The sequence below is a fragment of the Trematomus bernacchii genome, unplaced genomic scaffold, assembly GCF_902827165.1.
Source record: "Trematomus bernacchii unplaced genomic scaffold, fTreBer1.1, whole genome shotgun sequence".
In the NCBI taxonomy this organism is placed as follows: domain Eukaryota; kingdom Metazoa; phylum Chordata; class Actinopteri; order Perciformes; family Nototheniidae; genus Trematomus; species Trematomus bernacchii.
The window spans coordinates 237,017-259,578 of record NW_022987808.1 but is presented as its reverse complement, the minus strand read 5'-3'; the positions used below and the strand labels follow the sequence as shown (position 1 = coordinate 259,578).

At 40.6% G+C, this 22,562-nt stretch overlaps 1 protein-coding gene across 1 annotated transcript; it reads right to left on the bottom strand.

Moving 5' to 3' along the window:
- Window positions 1–458: 458 nt before the first annotated feature.
- LOC117498738 (piwi-like protein 2) lies at window positions 459–21,856 on the bottom strand (the record flags this gene model as incomplete). Its single annotated transcript, XM_034150884.1, has 8 exons — window positions 21,848–21,856; window positions 20,587–20,692; window positions 19,793–19,889; window positions 17,216–17,394; window positions 8,064–8,136; window positions 2,121–2,231; window positions 812–929; window positions 459–613 (listed from the first exon to the last, which is right to left on the bottom strand). Coding segments are annotated over exons 2-8 (797 nt in total), but the record flags the coding sequence as incomplete, so codon positions are not given.
- Window positions 21,857–22,562: the final 706 nt, after the last annotated feature.

The window sequence follows — 22,562 nt, the reverse complement described above, 5'->3', positions numbered from 1 at the left end:
GATGAGAGAGGAGAGAGAGAGAGAGAGAGCGAGTAGAGAGAGAGAGAGATAGCAGAGGAGCGCGCTCAGAGCTATCTCTCTCGTCGAGCGTAGCGCTCTCTCTCTAGCATATCTCGCTCTCTCGATCTCTCTCTCTCTCTCTCTCTCTCTCTCTCTCTCTCTCTCTCTCTCTCTCTCTCTCTCTCTCTCTCTCTCTCTCTCTCTCTCTCCATTTAAACTTTGCATTTAATATATCCTAGGTTTGGGTTTTGTCTGTTAACACAATATAAAAACACTAATTGTAGAAAAGATAACGAGTCTTGCTGGTTAAATAAATTGCAATGACCTTTTATGTCAACAGTGTTAATTGTATGGAGTTATAGCAAAGCAGAACACCATCGATCTGCCTATGAACACACATGTGCTTTACCTTGATCATTTTACATAATAATCCAAATCTAAAGTGGCCATTCTCTGACAAAAACAGTGTAGGATTAATATTAAAATACCTCCTGAGCACCACATTGTAGAACGGGATGCATAGATCCGAGTTTGGTGGCAAAATCTTCGTCATCTGGACTCGTATATCTATTTCCTCATTATCGGTTCGTCTCACACTCTTGAGATGAACCACCTGTAGGGCGTCAAACAAGATGCAAGGAAGAAATTCAGTGTTATTTTCACAGATTTTGCACAGTATAGTTTGATTTCAATACATTTCAAATTTCACCACCCCTTTCTACTTCTGACCTTAAAAGTCATTTCCAAATTCCAGATTGTTATATCAAAAACAAGTCTCTCCTGATTGAAATACGGTAGCTGTGATACTTACGTCTTCCATTTGAACAGGCATGAAGAGAATGGATCCATCAAAAGCTATAACTTCTCCTGTGGTCTCGCGGTGATCTCTCATCATGGCGAAACGCATCCCCATTGATTCCACATTTGGACTGAAATATAACATTGAAAGCACTTTTCATAATTAAAGTATCGACTGACAATGTGTTGATTCGGGGGATTTTACAACCAATATTGCTACCGTGTAATTCTAGCTTTAGTTAGTTTTAACTTCACACACATTTAAAGAAACATTTCCTACAGTCATATTATTATTTTCCGGACTATAAGTCGCGTTTTTTTTTTACCTGTCTGGCTGGTCCTGCCACTTATACTCCGAAGCGACTTGAATTTTGTCTGACTGCGTTCAAACTCCGGCCAATAGATGGCACTGTATACAATCGTGACAACTGAAAACTGCTGTACCACCGAAGAAGAAAAAAGGGAGTATGCGTCACGTAACTTTCCAGGATGTTGTGGGATGAATCGACACAGCATGGGCTTCAGTGACAACCGACACCATCCTGTCGGGATTCAGAAAGGTCTAATCGGAGCTGATTCTGATGGAGAGTCTGAGGACAGCCCGGAGCAGGACATGCTGCTTCATCGACACCGGAGTTGGCGGAAGTGTTTAACAGCGACTGTATAAATACAGTGAGAATTCCGAGTGGCTAAGCTAATTAGCGGCTAAGCTAATTAGCGTATCAGTATTATGTGTCGTAGCTCATTGTGTGGATTATTTTGTTTATTCAGCTCGTCAGTCGGGCAGTTAATAACAGTGTGCCATGTCTGTATTGCGTTTACAGTTTCACCAATTCATTAAACTTCAGTAAAGCTGACATTTGTGCCGGAGTTTCTCTGATCTCCGGCACACTGTTTAACTGGATGGATAGCTAGCTCGGTGATAGTGAGACCTTCACAGCGACACAGAGGATGAAGACTTCAGTGGATAAATGCGATTTATAAACCGAAGCGACTTAATATATGTTTTTTTCTCTTAACGACACGTTTTTTGACAAGAGCGACTTGTAGTCCGGAAAATACGGTAAATGGATACTTCCTAATTATAAAAAAGGGAAATTAATGACACATGTTGGTTTATGTGTGTGGCTTTCTGGTTTACTAAAAGTAGTATGAACCAAGACAAATAATGCAAATGTTATGTTTTTCATTCAAATGTCTGAATAAGCCCACTCATTAAGTCCTTAAAATTGTACTTAAGTTGATATGATTGTCACTGATTGTGTTTAATAGACATATTATAACATTTCATATCTATCTGAGGCACCTGACACAGTACTTACGTGAATGTCACATGGTACTGATACACGGCTTCGTTCTTGCAACGAATCACGATGTGGTTCGAGCCGATCGTTATTGCAGCTCCTTTTGTTCCAGCTTTATTAATAGCCTCCCTGAGCAGGAGACAAAACACATGTACAAAAATGTTTAAGCAAAATGCAGTCAGAGACGTACTTATCGTTGTCCACTTGGATGTGTACTGTTGTAATTTGTGTAATTCCTATCGTTAATATGTTGTGCATGCCTCTTATTGCTATTTAGCCCCTCTGTGGGACTAATAAAGGTATTCTGATTGTGTGACTAGTAACCCTGACACAACAAGCAGATCTCAAAGATTAGCATTTCTAAAATCTCATGATTATGAGAATTGTGCTAAAAAACGTAGACAATACTGTTAATCACATTGCAACTTCAATACAAGTGAAAATAACCGCAATACGTTATTATTTTTCAAATGATGCAACCCTAATGTATGTTAGTGCCTCTCATGTGTAAAATGTTGCACTTCAACACACCACAAACACCCGAGTTAAAGGCCTTGTAGAGAGCTTAACTGTATGCATTTTTTAAATAATCAATAAAAGGTTGCAGTCTTAGCCTATTTATTTTTATTTTAATCATTTATTTGGCAGGGACATTGCACAGTAATGAACACTTAAAACAATAAATGTGTCAAGCGTAAATATGCCGGATTTAGCTTTGAGCTACTTTTCATCCGCAGTCCTTCACATAAAACATTTAAGAAAATGACATTTATAAACATAGCAAAAAAAATACATGATATGCAGAAAGTGAAAAAGAGCAGCATATTCAAGTATTTATGACATATAAAGTGCAAGAGAAGATGCAACAGCTACCTAAAGTGCAAGAGGAGATACCCCTGTGTTAAAGTGCATCTAGCGGTGATCGCACGTCTGTTTGTTTCTCAACCATTCTTTGAGTTGACCTTTGAAGCTATTGAGAGTGGGACAATCCCGTATCTCAGTTGGGAGGCTATTCCACTATAGAGAACCACAGTGACGCGTCCTAAAACCCGGAAGTAAACTCCTTCCGGTTCCTTCGTCAAAAACCAATGAGATTTCTCCATAGGATTTTGGAAAATAGCTGGAAATAAGGTCTGTGGTTGAGACACATTGAAGAGACGGATCACGTTGTGTTCAGCCGGATAATATCCACATGTCTACCCTACTTTTATAATTTTCTAATCATAAATCTAATCGCCAGAAGCAAAATGCTAACGTTATGCTATAAACGAACTACAGCAGGGTCGCTGCTTCAACGTCACGCCAACTTAAGATCCATATTCAAACATACAGATTAAAAATGGTCCAAGTTGAAGCGTTTGTTTGAACAGTTTGCAGGAGGCAGGGACTTGCTTTCAAGCAGAACAGGGCAAACTAACTTAGAGGAGTGTGCACGTGTTCGGCGTAATGACGTACAACGGCCTTGACAACTTCTGTAGTCCTATTCAGCCACTTGGTAACAACCATTGTTTTTCAGACACGTCAACTCTTCAAAAATCACCAGTGGGGTCACTGCTGATGGATTTAATGTCGTAGAACAAAACGTGATCTGTCTCTTCAATTTGTATCAAACACAAACCTTATTTCGAGCTATTTTCCAAAATCCTATGGAGAAATTGCATTGCTTTTTGTCGAAGGAACCGGACGTGGTAAAAATGCTAACTTACTTCCGGGTTTTAGGACGCGTCACTGCGGTTCTCTATGAGCTGCCTTTAATGGAGAGGACATTTTGTCCAAAAGTGGTCTGTCTGCGGTGGACTTCACAGTCTCCTCTGGTTTCTGACCTAGTGCAGCGTCCAGTGTTTTTTTTGTGGATGAATTCCCCTATGGGAGGGGGGGGGGGGGGCAGTCCCTATTGGTGAAGTAGTACAGCACTAATGACCTAAAATACACAACTCAAACTTCTGACATGTCAACATTGATAATAATAATTTTTAGCACAACACACAGTCATTGTGAGTTGTTGTATTGTGTATAGGCAAAGCTTAGGTTAATAGTGGCACTGACACTACATGCCAAACTCAAAGATCTAGCATTGATTAGGTCTGAAGAATCAAATGCATAATGTCTATGGCTATAAGGGGGAAGTAGATAGACAGATCCTTTCATGTTTAGTATGAAGAGATAACAGTTTCTGGTACATATAGATTACATGTTTGAGTAAGTGGACACTGTAATAATGAAAGAAACTAAACACACCTCTTGGATTTAGAATTTCCTATTCCATTTCTGCCTATAATTCACGTTTGTTTAAGTGTATATATTACAAAGATGGTAAAGGGTATTGATATAATCTTTGCTGTATAATATAGTTGGCCTCTCTGTGAACATCTAGTCCACATTTGTTGACATTGTGATTTCTAGAGATACAAGCATTACACAGCCCCCTTTGGAGGAGCTTTCATTTTCACTCATTTTTGTAATGGGAAGATTCCAACAGCAACCAAAAAATAATAATTTTCCAGTAATATATTTGTACACAACCATACATTTAAAAAACTAGACATATTTAAGTAATAAAACAACGTTGTGCTTTGTTCTGCTTGAGGTTTCGGAATCTTAAGGTCTTAGTTTCTCAACAATATAGACTCCTCTTGCACTATTTTATCTGTATTGTTAATCATTTCACTATTTTTATCTGTTCTATCTGTTCTATATCCTATATATATATATATATATATATATTCATGTTGCACTGTTGGAGGAGCCTGGGACTTTCACTGCCATATCTACACTGTATCTACTGTGCCAATGACCATGAAGCCTTGAATCTTGAATTAGTCAATCTCAAAGGAGCTAGCATTGATTAAAGGTGGGGTAGGTAAGTTTGAGAAACCGGCTCGAGATACACTTTTTGTTATATTCCATGGAATGCTCTTATCTGAAGTGCTTTGACAAAAAATACATAAAAAAGGTTCATCTGTGGAAGTCGTAATACTGTAAAAAGTACGACCAATCATTTAAGCCGGCCCGGCTAAAATAACTGGATGGCCTACCTGCCTGTCAGCCTTCCATCTGTACACAAACTTATCTCGTGCCCTCATTGGTCATGTGCGCGTTCGTGTGTAAAGTAAATAATTAGAGAGAAGATCGAGTTGTTATCGCTTGAAATGACGAAAAGGAAAAAGGACAAGGACATCCCTCTGTTGGAGGGGCAAAGGAGTCTGGTGGGATTATTTTCGCCGCCAGCAAAGCGTGTTCCTGTGACGGAAAGTGTACTGCCGGTGAGCCTTGACGGGGGGTGCTAGTGGAGCACGCGGGTGAACTGCGAGCGCCGGAGCCTCGCAGCGGCGAAACTGAGGCTCCGTGGTGAACTGTGGTAACATGAAGAGCTGTTTAGGAGCCGAAAGAGCCGGCTCTTCTAATGGCGCATTTCCACTACAGCGCGGAGCGCGGTTTAAGGTTGCGTTTCCACTTGGCGTAGTACCGGCTAGCGGGTACTATTTCACAGTTTTTCTGGCCCCATAAAATCGAGGTTCTTAGTAGGGATGCCAGAAACTGACCATGATCAAATTCGAAAATCGGACAGCCCTGGCGAATATTAATCGATTATTCCCCCCCCCCCCCCCCCCCGCAGGAGAGAAAAGAAAAAAACAAGATCATATTGGTGATTAGTGCAGTTATGTCACCTGCACGCCTGTCATCACAACGACGTGGCCTTGAAGTGAAGTTAGTAATGGCCGGCTGTGCTGCGTCTTTCTCTGTAGGCACTTCTTTGGCATGCTTCGCACTCAAATGCATTGTTGATGTTGAGCTGTGGTAGACAGCTCTTTTCGCAGAGCTTGCATTTTACTTCATTTGCACTTGTCAGTTCGAAGTAGTTCCACGAGGAACTCTTCTTTGAACGTGCCGCTTTGTTCATCTTTAGTTGTGTTGTTCTCACTGTTCTGTATATCACCAATAAATCAATCGCACTTGTGACGGAGAAGGGGGGGGGAGGGGGGTCGGTGTGTAGCAGGCTGCAGCAGGCAGCAGCAGTCTGCACTCTGCGCAGCCTGCGCTGCTGGCTTCCTCCAAGTTTACAGTAAAACAAACTGGCCATTTACAATTATTAATACTATTACTATTATTAGCATTAGTCTATATTTTGGTTGAAACTAAGCCAGAAAAAAAAGAAAAACATAAAAAATAATAAAAAAATATATAAATAAAATCGAATTTTAAAAATTATTTTCGATTATGGAGACTGTAACGAATATTCGAAAAATCGAATAATCGCTGGCATCCCTAGTTCTTAGCGGGCCAACAACCAGGCTGAGTCGGGCTGAGTATGCTAAACTAGAGAGAGAATCGCTGGCAAGGGGGCTACAACCAGGGGTTCAATTGGGCCGGGGCTGTCCGGGGCTAAGCCCCGGCACATAGGACGATGCTCTGACTTCATCACCCTCGCACATTTGTATTCCAAAAACTATATGTTAAAACTTTTCTTGTTCTTAATATAGACTATATTTAGGGTCGATATGTGTTAACTTTACTTTATAATAGCAGATCTCTGTGACCGGATATAGTTTTTCGGCTTAGTGAACGTGTCTCTGCTCCGATAAGGAGCTGCAGCCCGCAGCCCCCCCCGCCCGGACTCCGCTGCTCCTCCGTGCAGAGTCTGCAGCGGTGCCGCGAAACCCGACCCGTCCTGTAACACGGAGCCCGTTTCCTAAACCATTCTAAATGTGTGTGTGTGTGTGTGTGTGTGTGTGCATAAAGCTGAGTGATGATCGGTCATAATAACACCAAATTTGGTGATGATTCAATCGTTTACAGTGAAATGTACAGCATACTTTTGGCCATAATCTCACAGCCCTACAAATGAACTGAGATTTCCACACAAATATTCTTTAGCAAGTGTGCAGAGCAATTTTGATTTAAAATAGCAATTTGAAGGTTGGATATGTGTATACATTTGTGTGTGTACATTAACAATTTATTTGTAGTACTTTTCTATTTGCATTATGTCATTTGGTGGCATCAATGTGTGCATTTGATACAGATAATGGAGCAGTTCCTTTAGGGCCTCATATACAGTATAGCCCTCAAGGTCTAATAATGAGATCCTCGATCCTCGACCCCCCCCCCACACACAGAGCCCCCCTACATATCAAATCCCAATTTAACCCCTGGCTACAACTACAACAAGATGAACATATTTGACCGTGATTTAATTGTAATACACGTTTCAAAATGATGCCGAAGTAACAACATACTGATACCGGTTAGTAAAAACCATGAATTAATGCTTTGTCAAGTCTGCAGACAGACGGCAGGCGAAAAACCTTTTAAAATGTGTGTTTTCTAAATGGAGATCGGCTAAGCTAACGCAGTATATGCTCCGACCGTCCACACTCACAACAACGGCGTATACAGACATAAATAAACCAGCGACTGTATTCACCATGACACAGACAGTCTGTGGTTTGTACTTGTTTAACTTTTGTCTAGTTTCTGAACAGATATGAGGAGCTGTGAGCTCTGAGTGCTAACAGCTAACGGCTGATGTTGTTTTTCTGTGGTTCTCATTGAAGATGACGTCACGGCTCCGCCTACACTGCGTTACTATAGTTACTGCCCCAGCTACTAAACTGTAATGGAAACGCAGCATAAAGTGAGCCAGTCCTAACAAGGCCTAACTATACCGTACTAAGCCGAGCGAGGCCCTGCAATGGAAATGCGCCATTAGTGAGCCGAGCCAAATGATCCGGAATTCCAATCACTAATACGTAAAGAGATAGCATCTATAAGGGACGGCTCAATTCAAAATCCAAGTCACGTGACACGACGTGACACGACGTGACAACCCCCCCCCCCCGCGCTCTCGGGGTGGACGCCCTCTCAGCCCTGGTCTGGCGGAAACACTGAATGATAACCAACAATATACTTGTGATATGCAAGGTGTGAAGAGGTAACTACAAGTGAAAGATGTATACTCACTGGACTGCCTCCATTTTCATCTCCTTTGCTGGAGCCAGCTCCTCTCGAGTAATGGGCATCGGGGGTATGGTTTCTTCACAAAACAAAAACATTTTAGGTTAATTTCTTACTTTTTCAGGAGTTCTACAGAAATAACTTTTTAACTTACATGCACTATTTCTGTTTAATGTGTTCACTTGGAGTTTTATTGTGAAGAACCGGAAGTGTCGTGGCTTCCTTCCTTGTTTTTCTACCAAGCCACTCGACGCCTTAAACAGACATGTTTGAACTAGTTTACTTCCTTTATATTACTTACAGTTTGAAGAGTTGCTTGGCCTTCGATGGTTTGGATGATGTTATGCGATGTGTTTGCTCAAAATATAACAAACTTTTACACATGCAACAAAGAAAATAGTATTCAAAACAAATCGGCAAAACTCAAATAAAATAACAAACAGCTTAGGTATTCTTTCAGTCTTGATAAGGCTTATATAACTTAATAACTTAAAGGGTAATTGAACGGTTAAAAACTATTCCTCGACGGCGTCTTTCTGACAGGTTGCTGCCCATCACTGTCACTTTAGAGGAGGCGCCGTGGGAATTGTATTATTTTATAGTGTGTTGACTACAGACGTCAAGATTAGGTGGCCTTTCTTATAAAAACTAAATACTGGCTCTAACAGGAAGTGTTACGTTGGAGCAGGGTATATGCAGGAATCCTGAAGTCAAATGTAATACCCTTTAAGACCTTTTTTAAGACCCTTTCCATACATTTTAAGACCTCATCGCCACTTGGAGTTTTAACCGGTTACATTGGCGACACACTTTACCTCACATTTACTATACAGTGTTTCCCCTACCATTGTCTTGGAGGGGCGCTGCGCCAACGGAGCCCCCCCCCCCTGAAATTCAAGGTGTTATATAAAAAAATATATTAATATATATAGCACCAAATTGCAACTAATCTATATCTACTGTCACTTTTCACATTGAACATGTGCTCTTTTATTAAATAAAATGTTAAGTTGTGAGTTTAGTGTTTTTGACCCTAAGAAACACTAATGCACTAATCAATAACAATAATCCACAGCTCCTCTCTCTGCTCCAGAGGATTTAAAAAATATATATCCCAATGCCCCCCCGCTCAGGCAGCACCCCCCCAAAGCAGTTAACCTAGGGGAAACACTGCTATATACAGTATTGATTGTCCTTCCTCCTTATCTTCCAACCATTTGGACGCAGACTTGCATTTCCCCATAACGATGTTGCTTAGCAACCGGCGTAAACGGACCTTCGCGCGCTATCAAGCAGTGAGCGTGCGATGTCCTGTTCAGATGACGTCAAATCCAACGGGATGCCATAAATAAACTACACAGAATCCCACTACACACCTACGCAATGATTACATTCAGGCAGACTGTAGAATACAACCTCTTTGGACAATTTATATACTTATTGAAAACAAGCTACAAAATGTAACACCTTGGAAAATGCCTTTTAATACTTTTTAACCTGTTAAGCCCTGAGCCTGTTTTTCAGATCTCAGGCTCGAAAATGACATTCCCAGAATAAATGACCATATCTTCTAAAAGGGTTACATTAATAATCTTTGTTCTTAAAGTAATGATAAACCTGTGAGTTGGATGTAGAAAAGTCAGAATCAATATAGATGTTTTTTATTTTAAAGAAAATTCAGATTGAACATCGTGTCCGTTAGGGCTGTGCAATTAATCGTATTTTAATCGCAATTACGATTTTGGCCTGCCACAATTACGAAAACAACATAATTGGAAAAAACAATTATTTAGCTTTGCTTGGTTTTGACTGCACTGCAACATATTTGATCTAATTAATTTTGGTTTAATTTATTTGTATTTATCATATTTATATATGTTTAGTAGCTTGTGGAAGTGCGCTCCAAAATATTTGTTGATCTTGTTTATTGGTATTTATTATTTTGATATTATTTATTTAAATGTAAATATAAATGTGTCATTTATTTAATTTATTTTTGTATTGGTTTTTCAGTTGAATTATACGTTCAGGGTAATCAACAGTTAAAAAGATACTGTTCAAATTATTATTTGTATTTGTTTTAACCCTTGTGCCCTCCTCGAATTTTCAACCTTTTGTACACGCCCATAATAACTGCTATTAAATCATACATCAATATTTTTTTTCAACTTTGTTTTCATGAATCACATATACAACTTCTAACGTGCTCAAAACGACCAAACATTCAATCATTGTCAGGATTTTAACCCTTTAAATGCCTGTTTAATTATTTTAATTATTTTATTTCTCTCAAAAATGCCTCATTGACTTCCATTCAGACCACATTTGTTGATCTCACTGCCATTGCAGTATACAGGGTTCTTACACCTTTTCCAAAGTCAAATTCAAGCACTTTTCAAGCATTTTCAAGGTGCATTTTCAAGCATCTTACAGCTGTTGTAAATTACATATTTATATACACATACTTATACTCAAATGATTATTTCCCTACCTCACATTAAATCAGATGTTCTTTATGCTATAAACAACCAAATGTGTGTTTCATAATAGCATTCTACATGAGGATGAAAAATTAAAAATGTTAGAAAAGAAAACTAAGTTTAATATTTCAAAATGTGTGACCCATCTGTACGTAGACTGGGCATCCCATATAACCTGGCTGAGCCAATATAAAACAATCAGCTAAATAACTTTTCAATATATTATTGATTACTATTTTTGAGGTACTTTTAGGTTGGCAGTAAACACAAGTCAGAGGTAAATGGTGTACTTTGACTCCACTACATGTATTTAATACCTTTAGTTACTTTACAGATGTGGATGAATGATGTGAAATATAACCAAGTGTTAAATCAGACTTTAGTTCCACCTGGAGTAAATTCACAAGCTACTCTGTAGTATACAAAGTCATTCAAACTAGCTGCAACTTTACCAGCTTTGATAACACTTTCATGATCAATCATTATAAAACATATCATATACAATTATTAGGGATGCTCCGATCGCCAATTTTGGAGCCGATCGCCGGAATCAGTATCGGCCGATACCGCTCTCTTTTCCTCTCTCCCCCTCTCTCTCTCTCCTGACAGCCCGTCAGTATCTCCTGCAGCTCACTGATCCAGTAATAAGCGACCCGACAGTGAAGAATAAATATATTTATAACTAGTTTAGCTTGTTCCAGAGGTAGATAAAATAGCTAAGTGTGTTAGGTCTAACTCTTAATGTGTGTTCTGCTCCGCTCACCGGTCCGTCACAGCGGGTGGAGCTGCAGGATTTCTGCTTCACACACACGTTGCATACCGCTATTTTATTGTCATTTTCGGACACTTAAAATACTGCCAGACTAGTGAAGCCATTTTAGCGAGCTTGTTTTGCCGCGCACAGAGAAAAGTGTCATGTATTTTACATGCAACGATAGCCTAATCTAAAATGCTCTACGGCGTACCTTTCGTGTGGTGTGTGGCTCGTCAGCGCAGACTCTCGCATCGTTATTGTTGCACACTTTGCAGGAGGCTACTCTTGGGCTTGACCCTCGTCTTAGCCATGGCTTGTATTTGTCTTCTGCTAGCCAACGCTCGTTGAAACGGCAACCTCCTGGCATACTGTCATCTATCACTCTCATCAGAATGCCCAGGTCACACACGTAACAAAAACACTTGCCGGTCACGCGCATTGCGCGGGAAGGCCGGAGCGGAGCTGTTTTATGTAAAAGCGAAGCAATTAAGCGCGCTCAGACTTCTTTATTTTCTTTTAATCTAAAAAGCGAAGTAAAGCATTTACAATTTCAAGCACTTTATCCCAAATTCAAGCACCATTCCCAAAATTCAAGCACTTTTCAAACCTTGAAAACACCTCTTACAATTTCAAGCATTTTCAAGGATTTCCAGCACCCGTACGCACCCTGAGTATAAAACCATGCATTTTGTAATGTCAGCATTTCATTTAGAAGAAAAGTAGTGATATTTGATATTTCTACTCTATTCCAACAGATTACACCATTTTCCCACTGTAGGCCGATGCATTACATTCTTACATATTTGCCAGTTATATTATGGAGCCGTGTGACTACCAGGGGGCCCCGAGAGTGGTGTGTGTGTGTGTGTGTGTGTGTCATTTCCAGCAGCAGACCAGCAGGTCCTGCAGCATGTGACCTGAGGCCTGTACTACGAAGCCGGATTTTCGCTTAGCCGGCTGACTTCAGGGAAAACTCCGGCTCGGAGCTGGAGCTGGAAAAGTGCAGTTTTTTCCTGTTCACACCGCAGCGGCACCGCGTCATAGCTCCGGAATGCGGTTCACTTCCAGCTCCAAAAAATTGTCGGTCTAGAGGCAAGAGCTTCGGAGCTATGACGCGGCGTCGCTTACGTCTCTCTTACCTCTCTCTTACGTCGAGGCGTGCAGGAAACTAAACCCATAGATATATATAAACATTAAAGTGCATTAAAGTGTTTATATATATCTATGACTAAACCCACCTCCCCTGAACATGGGTCGACTGAAGAGTCTCGTCATGCCTGCCTACAAGCAGTAGCGCTGAGCAAAGTGACTAGAAGGCAACCACACTCATAAAAAAAAAAAACACACTTTATAAAGTCAGGCAACACTAACCAGGCTTCGTGTGATTCTGTTTATTTGTACCTTACTTTGACCATCCGTTCGCTGTTATTGATCATTGTGGAGAGCAGGCAGACGTTTTGTGTTATTATAGCAGCTATCGGATGGAATCAATACATGGGCTGCACAGGTTGTCATGTCCGACTATCACAAGTAGAATCATAATGAAAAATACGCCGGTAAAATGTGCCTGTAGAAAACTGCTTAGCAAGTAGTCAGTTTAGCTTCGGTTGCTATGCTAACATCACCCATGTTATACCAGAGAAACTTTCATAACAGCGTTGTGATGCCAAACAGCGTCAATTCAGACTGACACCAAACAGCGTCAATTCAGACTGACACACATTCACTTAAGGGGAACTGGGGATATGTATCAGCTGCTTGTGTGACAGTCAGACAGTGAATACTTTAGAGCCGTGTGAGCTAACCCGAAGCTAACGGGAGAATACACTCCCGTGGAAGAGCAGCCAGCACTGCAGCGGTCGGTAAATGCCGCTGAAACACATTAATAAACAATGAACCACGGCACTCTGGAGAAAAGTATAAGGTTGGAGAAGTCGTTACTTTAATTTAATCTGGCTTCGTATGATTAAAAGCAACACGATCATCGACCCGATGCAGTCCCCCCCCCCCGTTGTTGTTGTGAGCTCCGTTGGGGAGAAAATCAGCGATGTAAACGGTGACGTCATGACGCAGCAGCGGCAGCTCTGGGCGGTGTGAACAGAGCGGGAGCTGAAAAGGGAAACCGGAGCTGAACCAGAAAAGCTCTAGCTAGGAGCTAGAAAGGGAAAAGCGCTGGTGTGAAAGCCGCATAACAGTTGTTTTTTGTTTTTGAGTAATCAAGCAGCTCTTCAAAGACACATCAAACACATCCCTCAAAAGATGGCCTTTTTTCCCATGAAATGATCCGTGCATGCTTACAGATTCTCACACACACGGAGAGGTAGGAGAGGTGTGTGCTGGTTGTACTCAGGCCTAAAATATTGTTGTTCTATCACCTGAGAGAGCACCAGAGGCCTGTACTACGAAGCTGGATTTTCCTAACCTGGATATGTTTGAGTTAGCCGGTTGGCCCAATCCAAAACATACGCGCTCTGGCTAAACTGTACTACGACGCTGGTTATCTAGTGGATCGCTCAAGCCAGCCGTGTCCTATCTAGTTAGGTGCGCGTTCACATGAAAGGGGTGGTATTTGGAGCATTCGACCAATCTCAAACACGGACAAGCGTACTGACAGCGCAGCGTCATTCTTCCTGAATGAAAAGTGAACTTTAATATTAGTCAAATATGAAGAAGTTAAACTTTAAACATCCATGACTTAAACACTTTATCCAGGATAAAAGCCACATAGCTGCACCTGCAAGGTGAATACAGCTGGTAAAAGAAAAAGCGTTTGAATGCGTACATTAACAGGTTTATGAAATCACTGCCCCGTCTAAAATTACATTTGACTCGAGTGTTTCGTCAACTTAATGTGTTGCTTAAAATAATACTTCTGCATACAGTATGTGACACTGTGAGTGTTGCACGGCCAGATACGGCTCAAGAAGCTGACTCAGATAAGGAAATATATGATACATTATGATGTGATATGATATGAATGATAATGGGACACATCGACGTCTGCACTCACAGTGCCGCGGACTGTACTTAATGTTACTCTGATCCGGTTACTTATGTCGTGGCAGATATTTAAGTAAGCTTTCTTAACGCTAATGTTATAATAGTCAGATTGCTCTGAAGATGGGAGGGGATATTCTATTTATTTTCACACAGTCAGTTGATTTTGGCCGGCAGTCTTTCCTGCAACGGCAGTTTTTCTGTATTTCCTCTATCCTGTAATATGACTTGATCGCTTTAAACTCCGCACACGGAGCTCTGATTGGTCAGCAGGCGGTGCTTTCACTGAGTTGATCTCTTAGCCTGCAACCTAACCTGCTCCCGAGGAGGTTAGCCGCTCAGCATAAGTTACCATGGAGATCAAGCCCGCTAAAAAGAGAACCAGCGTCGTAGGACCGGAAAGCCCGAGTTTTCCCTGAAGTCAGCCGGCTAAGCGAAAATCCAGCTTCGTAGTACAGGCCTCAGGTCACATGCTGCAGGACCTGCTGCGGGAACACACACACACACACACACACACACACACACACACACACACACACACACACACACACACACACACACACACACACACACACACACACACACACACACACACACACACACACACACACACACACACACACACACACACACACACACACACACACACACACACACACACACACACACACACACACACACACACACACACACACACACACACACACACACACACACACACACACACACACACACACACACACACACACACACACACACACACACACACACACACACACACACACACACACACACACACACACCACACACACACACACACACACACACACCTCGGGGCCCCCTGGTAGTCACACGGCTCCATAATGTAACTGGCAAAAATGTAAGAATTTCATGCATCAGCCTACAGTGGGAAAATGGTGTAATCTGTTGGAATAGAGTAGAAATATCAAATATCACTACTTTTCTTCTAAATGAAATGCTGACATTACAAAATGCATGGTTTTATACGGCGATGGCAGTGAGATAAAAAAATGTGGTCTGAATGGAAGTCAATGAGGCATTTTTGAGAGAAATATAATAATTAAAATAATGAAACAGGCATTTAAAGGGTTAAAATCCTGCCAATGATTGAATGTTTGGTAGTTTTGAGAACGTTAGAAGTTGTTTATGTGATTCATGAAAAGAAAAGTAGAAAAAGATATTGATGTATGATGATTTAATAGCAGTGTACATTTTTGCCACGAAGGTGTCCAGAGGTAGTATCTGACACTACGTAAAAATTAATAATGCAGTCAAAACAATTTTGTTGCTAATCTTTGACACATCCCAGACTCTAATAACCACCAAAGTTCCATCCCTCTACTAATTATTATATTGAAAGAAATTCATTTTTTGTGTTTTTTTTTTAAGAGAAATTAAATAATTCAAATAATGAAAAAATTATTGAATGTTTGGCAGTTTTGAGCACGTTAGAAGTTGTTCAAGTGATTCATGGAAAAAAAAGTAAAAAAAAATATTGATGTATGATGATTTAATAGCAGTTTTTATGAGCATGTACATTTTTGCCACGAAGGGGTCCAGAGGGTGCAAAATGCATCACGAGAGTATACAAAACATGTAAGAGAAACGACATTGGATTTCAAAAAATTTGACTCAAAAGAAGACTTCTTGCAAAAATCCATGCCAAAAGCTGTAACACAGCTGAAATGAACACCAAATTAAAAAAAAAAAGTCAGAAAAAATGTACAAAAATGCCCGAGGAGGGCACAAGGGTTAAAGTTCAATAAATGGATTTTTTCAAAGTCAATGAATAATCGTATTTAATAATCGTGATTATGATTTTTGCCATAATCGCACAGCCCTAGTGTCCGTCCAAAAATGATTTTTTACGTATAGTGAAAACTACCCTTGGATGATGGGTTAGTAGACTAAAAGCTTTAGGAATCCAAAGAACAACATATAATAAGTACCCTGTATCAAGATTGATGCAAAACAAGTGAAATCTGACCTTTTTAGAGAGGTTTAGCCAAAAGAAAACACTTCTGGGGTCATTTGGGTGGATTTTCCATATCTCTGGCCCCCCTTGCTCGATTTTGACGAATGAAATCTCTTTCTGACCGTTAGAGCCAATTTAATCGAAGGGGAATTTCCCCACACACACACGGTAAAAAAAAAAAGGTGGGGGCTTCGCGCATGCAGTTTTGCATCAGAGCGAACCTATCTCTCGCTCTGACATCTGGAAACGGAAAAGCAGTTTTAATGCTTATGGATTATCAGAAATCATTTCAAAGGGACACAGACACATTAGATTAACCTATGGATTAACTTCAGCAGCGTTTTTATCGTTTTAATGCCATTGAAGACAACTTTTGACCAGACTACGACACAGGTAAGCCATGTTAGCGTTTTTAGCTACCTAGCGCCACATGTTTTGATGTCTGTTTTTGTTTATAAAGTCGCGAGTTTGTATCATAGAGTGATAATGTATGTACCCATTGATTCTGTGTCATCTCACGATCAGATCGATGAGTTGGATGTGCAGAAAGGATAAATAATAAGGTTTTGTGAGTGAGTTTCGGTGCAGTAAATCTGTTAGCATTTTTCGCTCGTTGCTAATTCAGAGGCTCAGTGTTAGCATTGTGTTTTTTTTTTTTTTTTTAATAAATAAAAATGATCAGTTAGATGAGTTTATTCCCGTTACATGGATATAAAACATTCATAGTTTATTAAATGAACACACCCAAGATGTTGCGGGAGGGCCCCGGTACCGGGGTCTCTCGGGCTCAACAGGTTAAGATCCCGCGGACACCCTGTGGAGTTACGTGTTGTATGTGTTATCCGAAGATGGCGGTGCGGTAATAAAGTGTGGTGCTAAGACCAAAGTGTGTCTTATTATCGAGTAACAGTAGCATTGTATCTTTCCCTACCTGTGGGGGAAGTCTGAAGGTGTGGGGCGGCTGTTTGTGGCTCAGAGGCTGGAGGACCTGGCTCAACTTGACCTGGAGAAAAAGGAGGGACAGCTCGTCCTCTTCCGGGGAAAGGCATCGCCGCTCTTCCAAGCCCCATCATCGTCTGAGGGGCCAAACCTCGAAAAACCTCTTGGTAACTGAAAGAGATCATATAAACAATAATGTTGCTGCTGTATTTATCACAAATTAGGTGTGTTAGAACAGGTTTACCATGCTCAATGAAATGTGTATTTATTTAACCCTTATACATAACGGTATATATTAGCAGTGTGAGAAAAAGTTTTTAGAGAGTACTTGTCCATGGACAAGTGAGTTTGGCAATTTACTTGTCCGAATACATTTTTCACTTGTCCAGAATGGAAAAATTGGGGCCACTGGAATCTTCTTCTTCGCCAACGTATTTTACATTTTCCCACGTTTTTTACGACACTGCTAACGTAAGTGAGCGGTAAGATTTTACTGCATCACACATACGTAGGGTTGGGTATAGTTTGGATTTTAACGATTCCGGTTCTGCTTTTCGGTTCTCGATTCCGGTTCTTTGAGAGGGTAAAAATAAGTCCCATGACAAACTGGGAGAAAAACATATTTATGAAAACATTAAGTCAAATCTGTATTCCTATTTAGAAATCACTTCATACTGTTTAATTTCTTACAGTTATTGAATAAAATTATATAAAAATAATCTCTGCATTGTTTAGTTAGTTCTAAGTGGTGCAGTTTGAGAATGTACAATTGGCCCAGTCTCCTCTGATGTTACACTGCAACCTGCCTGTGAGACTGAGTCCAACCACACATGTCCAACACATAGGCCTAATAATAATAATACATTATATTTATAGCCTATAGGCCTAGCGCTTTTCTACAACTCAAAGACGCTTGCATGCTTACACATGTCCTGCAATACACATGCTGCAGCTGCTCACTGTTTGTAAAAGTAAATAAATACTATTTTAATTTCAATAATGTATTTTTTATACCCTGCTTCATAAACAATACTGACATCCCTGTGCTCCTCCGAGTCTGGGGGTCGGGTTATGTGAGGACAGCGCGAGGACACAGACAGGGAGGCTGCTTTACTTCATAAAGGAAATGGCGTCAATATTAACAACATAGGAGCTAAAACGCTTAATAACCTTCATTACGTGTTAGAGAAAGAACATAAGAAAGTTTGACAAAGATTAGGCTGTTAAACGGGCAGCGGGTCCGCTGTGTGTAGAAAGAGAGAGGGAGAGAGAGAGACGCTGAACTGCACCGTGCAGCGATCAGATGATCCGGAACAGAGAGAGAGAGCTGCGGTCCGCGGGGCTCGGCCTCCTGTCCTCACAACTCTTATTAATCCCGGTACCGGACAATTGTTATTTGTTCCTACTCGGAACGTCCCGCCCCGCCCCGCCCCCGTCTAACAGTACAGAAAGCGGCGAGATGCATTTCCTTAGGAATCGACAAGCAGAACCGAAACTAACATTTCTAAACGAACAATGGCGGACACGGACAATTTGCGAATGAGTTCTGCCTTTTGTAAACTGAGTTTATCAATAATTTGTCAATAAATGAGGGCTAAAAACGTCACTTGTCCGCCGGACAAGTCAATTGAAAGATCTACTTGTCCGACATTGTAAATAACACGTCCCGGACGGTGGGACGTGTGCTTTTTCGCACACTGAATATGTACATTCACCTGTCATTTTTGTTATTTCTATACTAACTATTACTACATGTTTCATTTATATTGTTATTATCCCATGTATCTGTGTTTCTGTCTTGTTGCAGATGTAGCACCTGAATTTCCATACGGGGATACATTAATTTCCATCTGATCTTATATTGATACTGAAGTTGAAGGTTGGCTCTTCATAGGGAACTTAAATATAGTTGGGGAAAGTATATTTTAGCATAATCTTGACTAAAACAAAGAGATGCCATTCAAGTACACTTGAATATCCATGCCATTCCTCCATCACATGCAAATAGCACATTGCTTACTGCATGGCTATTGAGACCACACCCCCTACAGGCACTGTGCATTCCTCCATCACATGCACAGATGATTTCTTGTGGGGATTTTTGGATGGGGGGTGCATTTTTGAATGAGTGGGGTTGGGGGGGATGAGTAATATTTAACTCAACATTCATGTTTTTGTTCTTCAATGAAACAAACTGGTTCTGTTCTACTTACAAATAAATCTGTTGAAATGTCATGTTTTTTTAATTGTATCATTTTGCATGGATGTTTTCTTATGACAAAACAAAATGTTTATATTTATGCTTGGATATGATACAATTCGATTACATTACCCTCAATTCCCAGTTATTTCCCATAATTCCCATGGAAAGTTTCCAATATGGAATATTTCCAAAATTCCCCTGGAAATGTACCGCCTCTTTGCAACCCTAAATAATAATAATAATAAGACTACATGTTATTTATATAGCGCTTTTCCTGGTGCTCAAAGCGCTTTACGAGTAAGTAAAGAAAAATAACAACAACGTTTAGTGTATGTTAGTTAATTCTCTGTCTCCTGTTTTGCCTACCTGCTGCCTCGGACCGTCACCTTTTCCAGTTGGCCTTCTGGTTTGCTGATGACACCGACTGGTTGCAGCTCACCCAAATCTCCAGCTGCTCCTCTTCCTGCAGCAACACGTGACATCTCAGTACACACAATACTTTATTTTATCTGTTTTATTGCGTTGCACTGTTTGGAGGAGCCTGTGACCTCAGATTGTCATTGACATATTTACACTGTAGCTATGTACAAATGACAATAAAAGCCTTGAATCTCGAATTTATATACGACATATGATGTTGGGAAAATACTGAATGTACTCTGTCCAATATCAGAGTACACATGATAACAAAGGTATCCCAACTGTAGCTGTGTACATGACAGGATGTGTGATTACCTAGAAGAGCATCAGGACTGTTTTAGGCATATGATAGCTATGTGATTAACATGATGATTCAGCCTCTATGGAGATAGACATATGACAAGCATGATCATTTCTGACGTGGAGCTAATCTGAAGTAAACATTGAATACTGCTTTCTATTCCTCCATCTTGTGACTGTGTAACTCCCTCTCTTGGATATCAGCATGTGAAGGACACTGTTCAGGAACTAGTTGATGCTCTGTATGTGAAGACTACTTCCATTCTGGAGAGGATCAGAAATACATGGATCCTGATATTGAAGCTCAAGCCGGTGACCAGTGATATTTTCCTAACATATGACTAAGTATATTGTACTTTATGAAATACAGATGCAACCATTACATGTGTGAACTTTTCTAAATTAAATATCAATAAAATGTAAGAGTTTTTAATACAGACCCAGTGCTGGTGCTCCTCTGCCCCAGGAGGCCATGGAGGGGTCGACGCCCATTCCTCTAAACATTGAGACCAGTGTTGATCCTGGACCGAGTGAAGGTGCATCAACCTGCAAGAAGATAAATAAAGTAGCAGCTTTTACGGTAAGGGCATAAGATTTTACATTACATTTAATTAGGGATGGGATTGATTAATCGAATATTCGAAATTATTCAGGTATTCGAATATGAATATTTTTTTAATGGGAGGGGTGTCTAAGTTGATTACATATTATCAAATGGATTAATTAAATGTATACGACAGTGCCATTTTAAATATCTTTGGTTTCTATATTTACTTGAAAATGTATTTATAATTAAAAACGTAATTTTTATTTTTTAAACATTAAAAACTATTTTTAATAACGCGTTAACGCAAACATTTTTAACGCCACTAATTATTTGAACGTGCGATTAACGCATGTGTATTTGTCCTCGGCCCGCCCCGTAGTTTCAGAGCCCAAAGGTTTGACGTTGTTGTTAGTTGTTGTTAGTTGGATGGTGGGAGATTCTAGCGAGAGATATGGATACAAGAAAAGGTGTTTTAAACAGCAAGCCAAGCAAACAGCTGATGCTGACAGCCCCGCTCCTGCCGCTCGCTTGCGGCAGACCACGCTTGAAAGTTTGCCGGGGAGACGCCTGGACAACAACAGCGATAGCTAAATGGGTGGCTCCAGCTTAACATTGTGGAGGACGAGGGGCTGCGTTAGATAATTCGGATCGCATCCAACGTGTCGACTGCACATCACAGCGCATTATTTTGACCCCTGTGGGAACTTCAGTCTCATGCTTTGACTGTTATGAAGACAGAGGAGTGGCATTTCGCCGACAACTGTAAACAGGCTTGTCTGTTTGAGCAACTGGCTCAGTGCAAAGAAGTGCACAGGGTTGGGATAGAGTGTAAGAGAGAGAGAGAGAGAGAGAGTGTAAGAGAGAGAGAGAGGTTCCAGGTTGTTGTGTTGAGAATATTCAGGAGAATATTTGTCATTGTTCCAATGATAATAAACAAACATTTGCATAAAGCATATTTGTCCACTCATATGTTGATAAGAGTATTAAAAATGTGAAAAATATTCCTCTAAGGTACATTTAGAACAGATAAAAAATGTTAATTTTAATCGACTGACAGCCCTAGTATTATTATTATTATTATTAATAAATAAAAGCACAACAATCAATATATACAAAATAACAGTCACTTCACGCAGTCACAACTTTTTTCTAACCTCTTTTGTTGTCAGAGTGGGGTCTTTCGTCGTGGGTTCACCTGGAGGTTCTTGTTGCGGCTCCACAGGAGGAAGGATTGCACCTCTTGCAACCCCAACTTTTGTCTCAGCGGCCAGGAAGAGCAGACCTCTGGCTCGGCCGAACACTGGATCAGCAGCGGGTAGAGCTAATCCTCGTCCGAGGGTATCGCTGGGAGTGGGGAAACCTCTGGCTCTTCCTACACTGAACCCTTCTGTAGAGAGCAGCAGTCCTCTACTTCGTTTCATAGCCGGCGCCTGAGGCTGCAGCCCTCCTCCGCGCCCCATCCCGGGGACATCTGGAGGCGTCTTTGGGTCCATATCACCACTTCTATTAAAACCCGTGAACACAACAATGGGTTCAGAATCAGACTCAGATTATCTCTATTAGTCCCACAGAGGGGAAATGTACATTGTGACAGCAGTAAAGAGCCAAAGACAGCTTAATGTGACCTAAGCCTGCATACAAAAATATATTAAAGATACAAAAATATTATAATAAAAAAAGTTACACAATTTACAAAAAACACATCCTGTAACAGTTCTGAGGATTTAGCAGCCAGGTATATAGTGCTCAGTTATTAACGGCATATATATATTGCACATTTTGCACATAGTTCAGGGTTCATACACTTTTTCACCAATGATTTTCAATGACTTTTCCATGACCTTTACCTAATTTTCCATGACCAAAGAA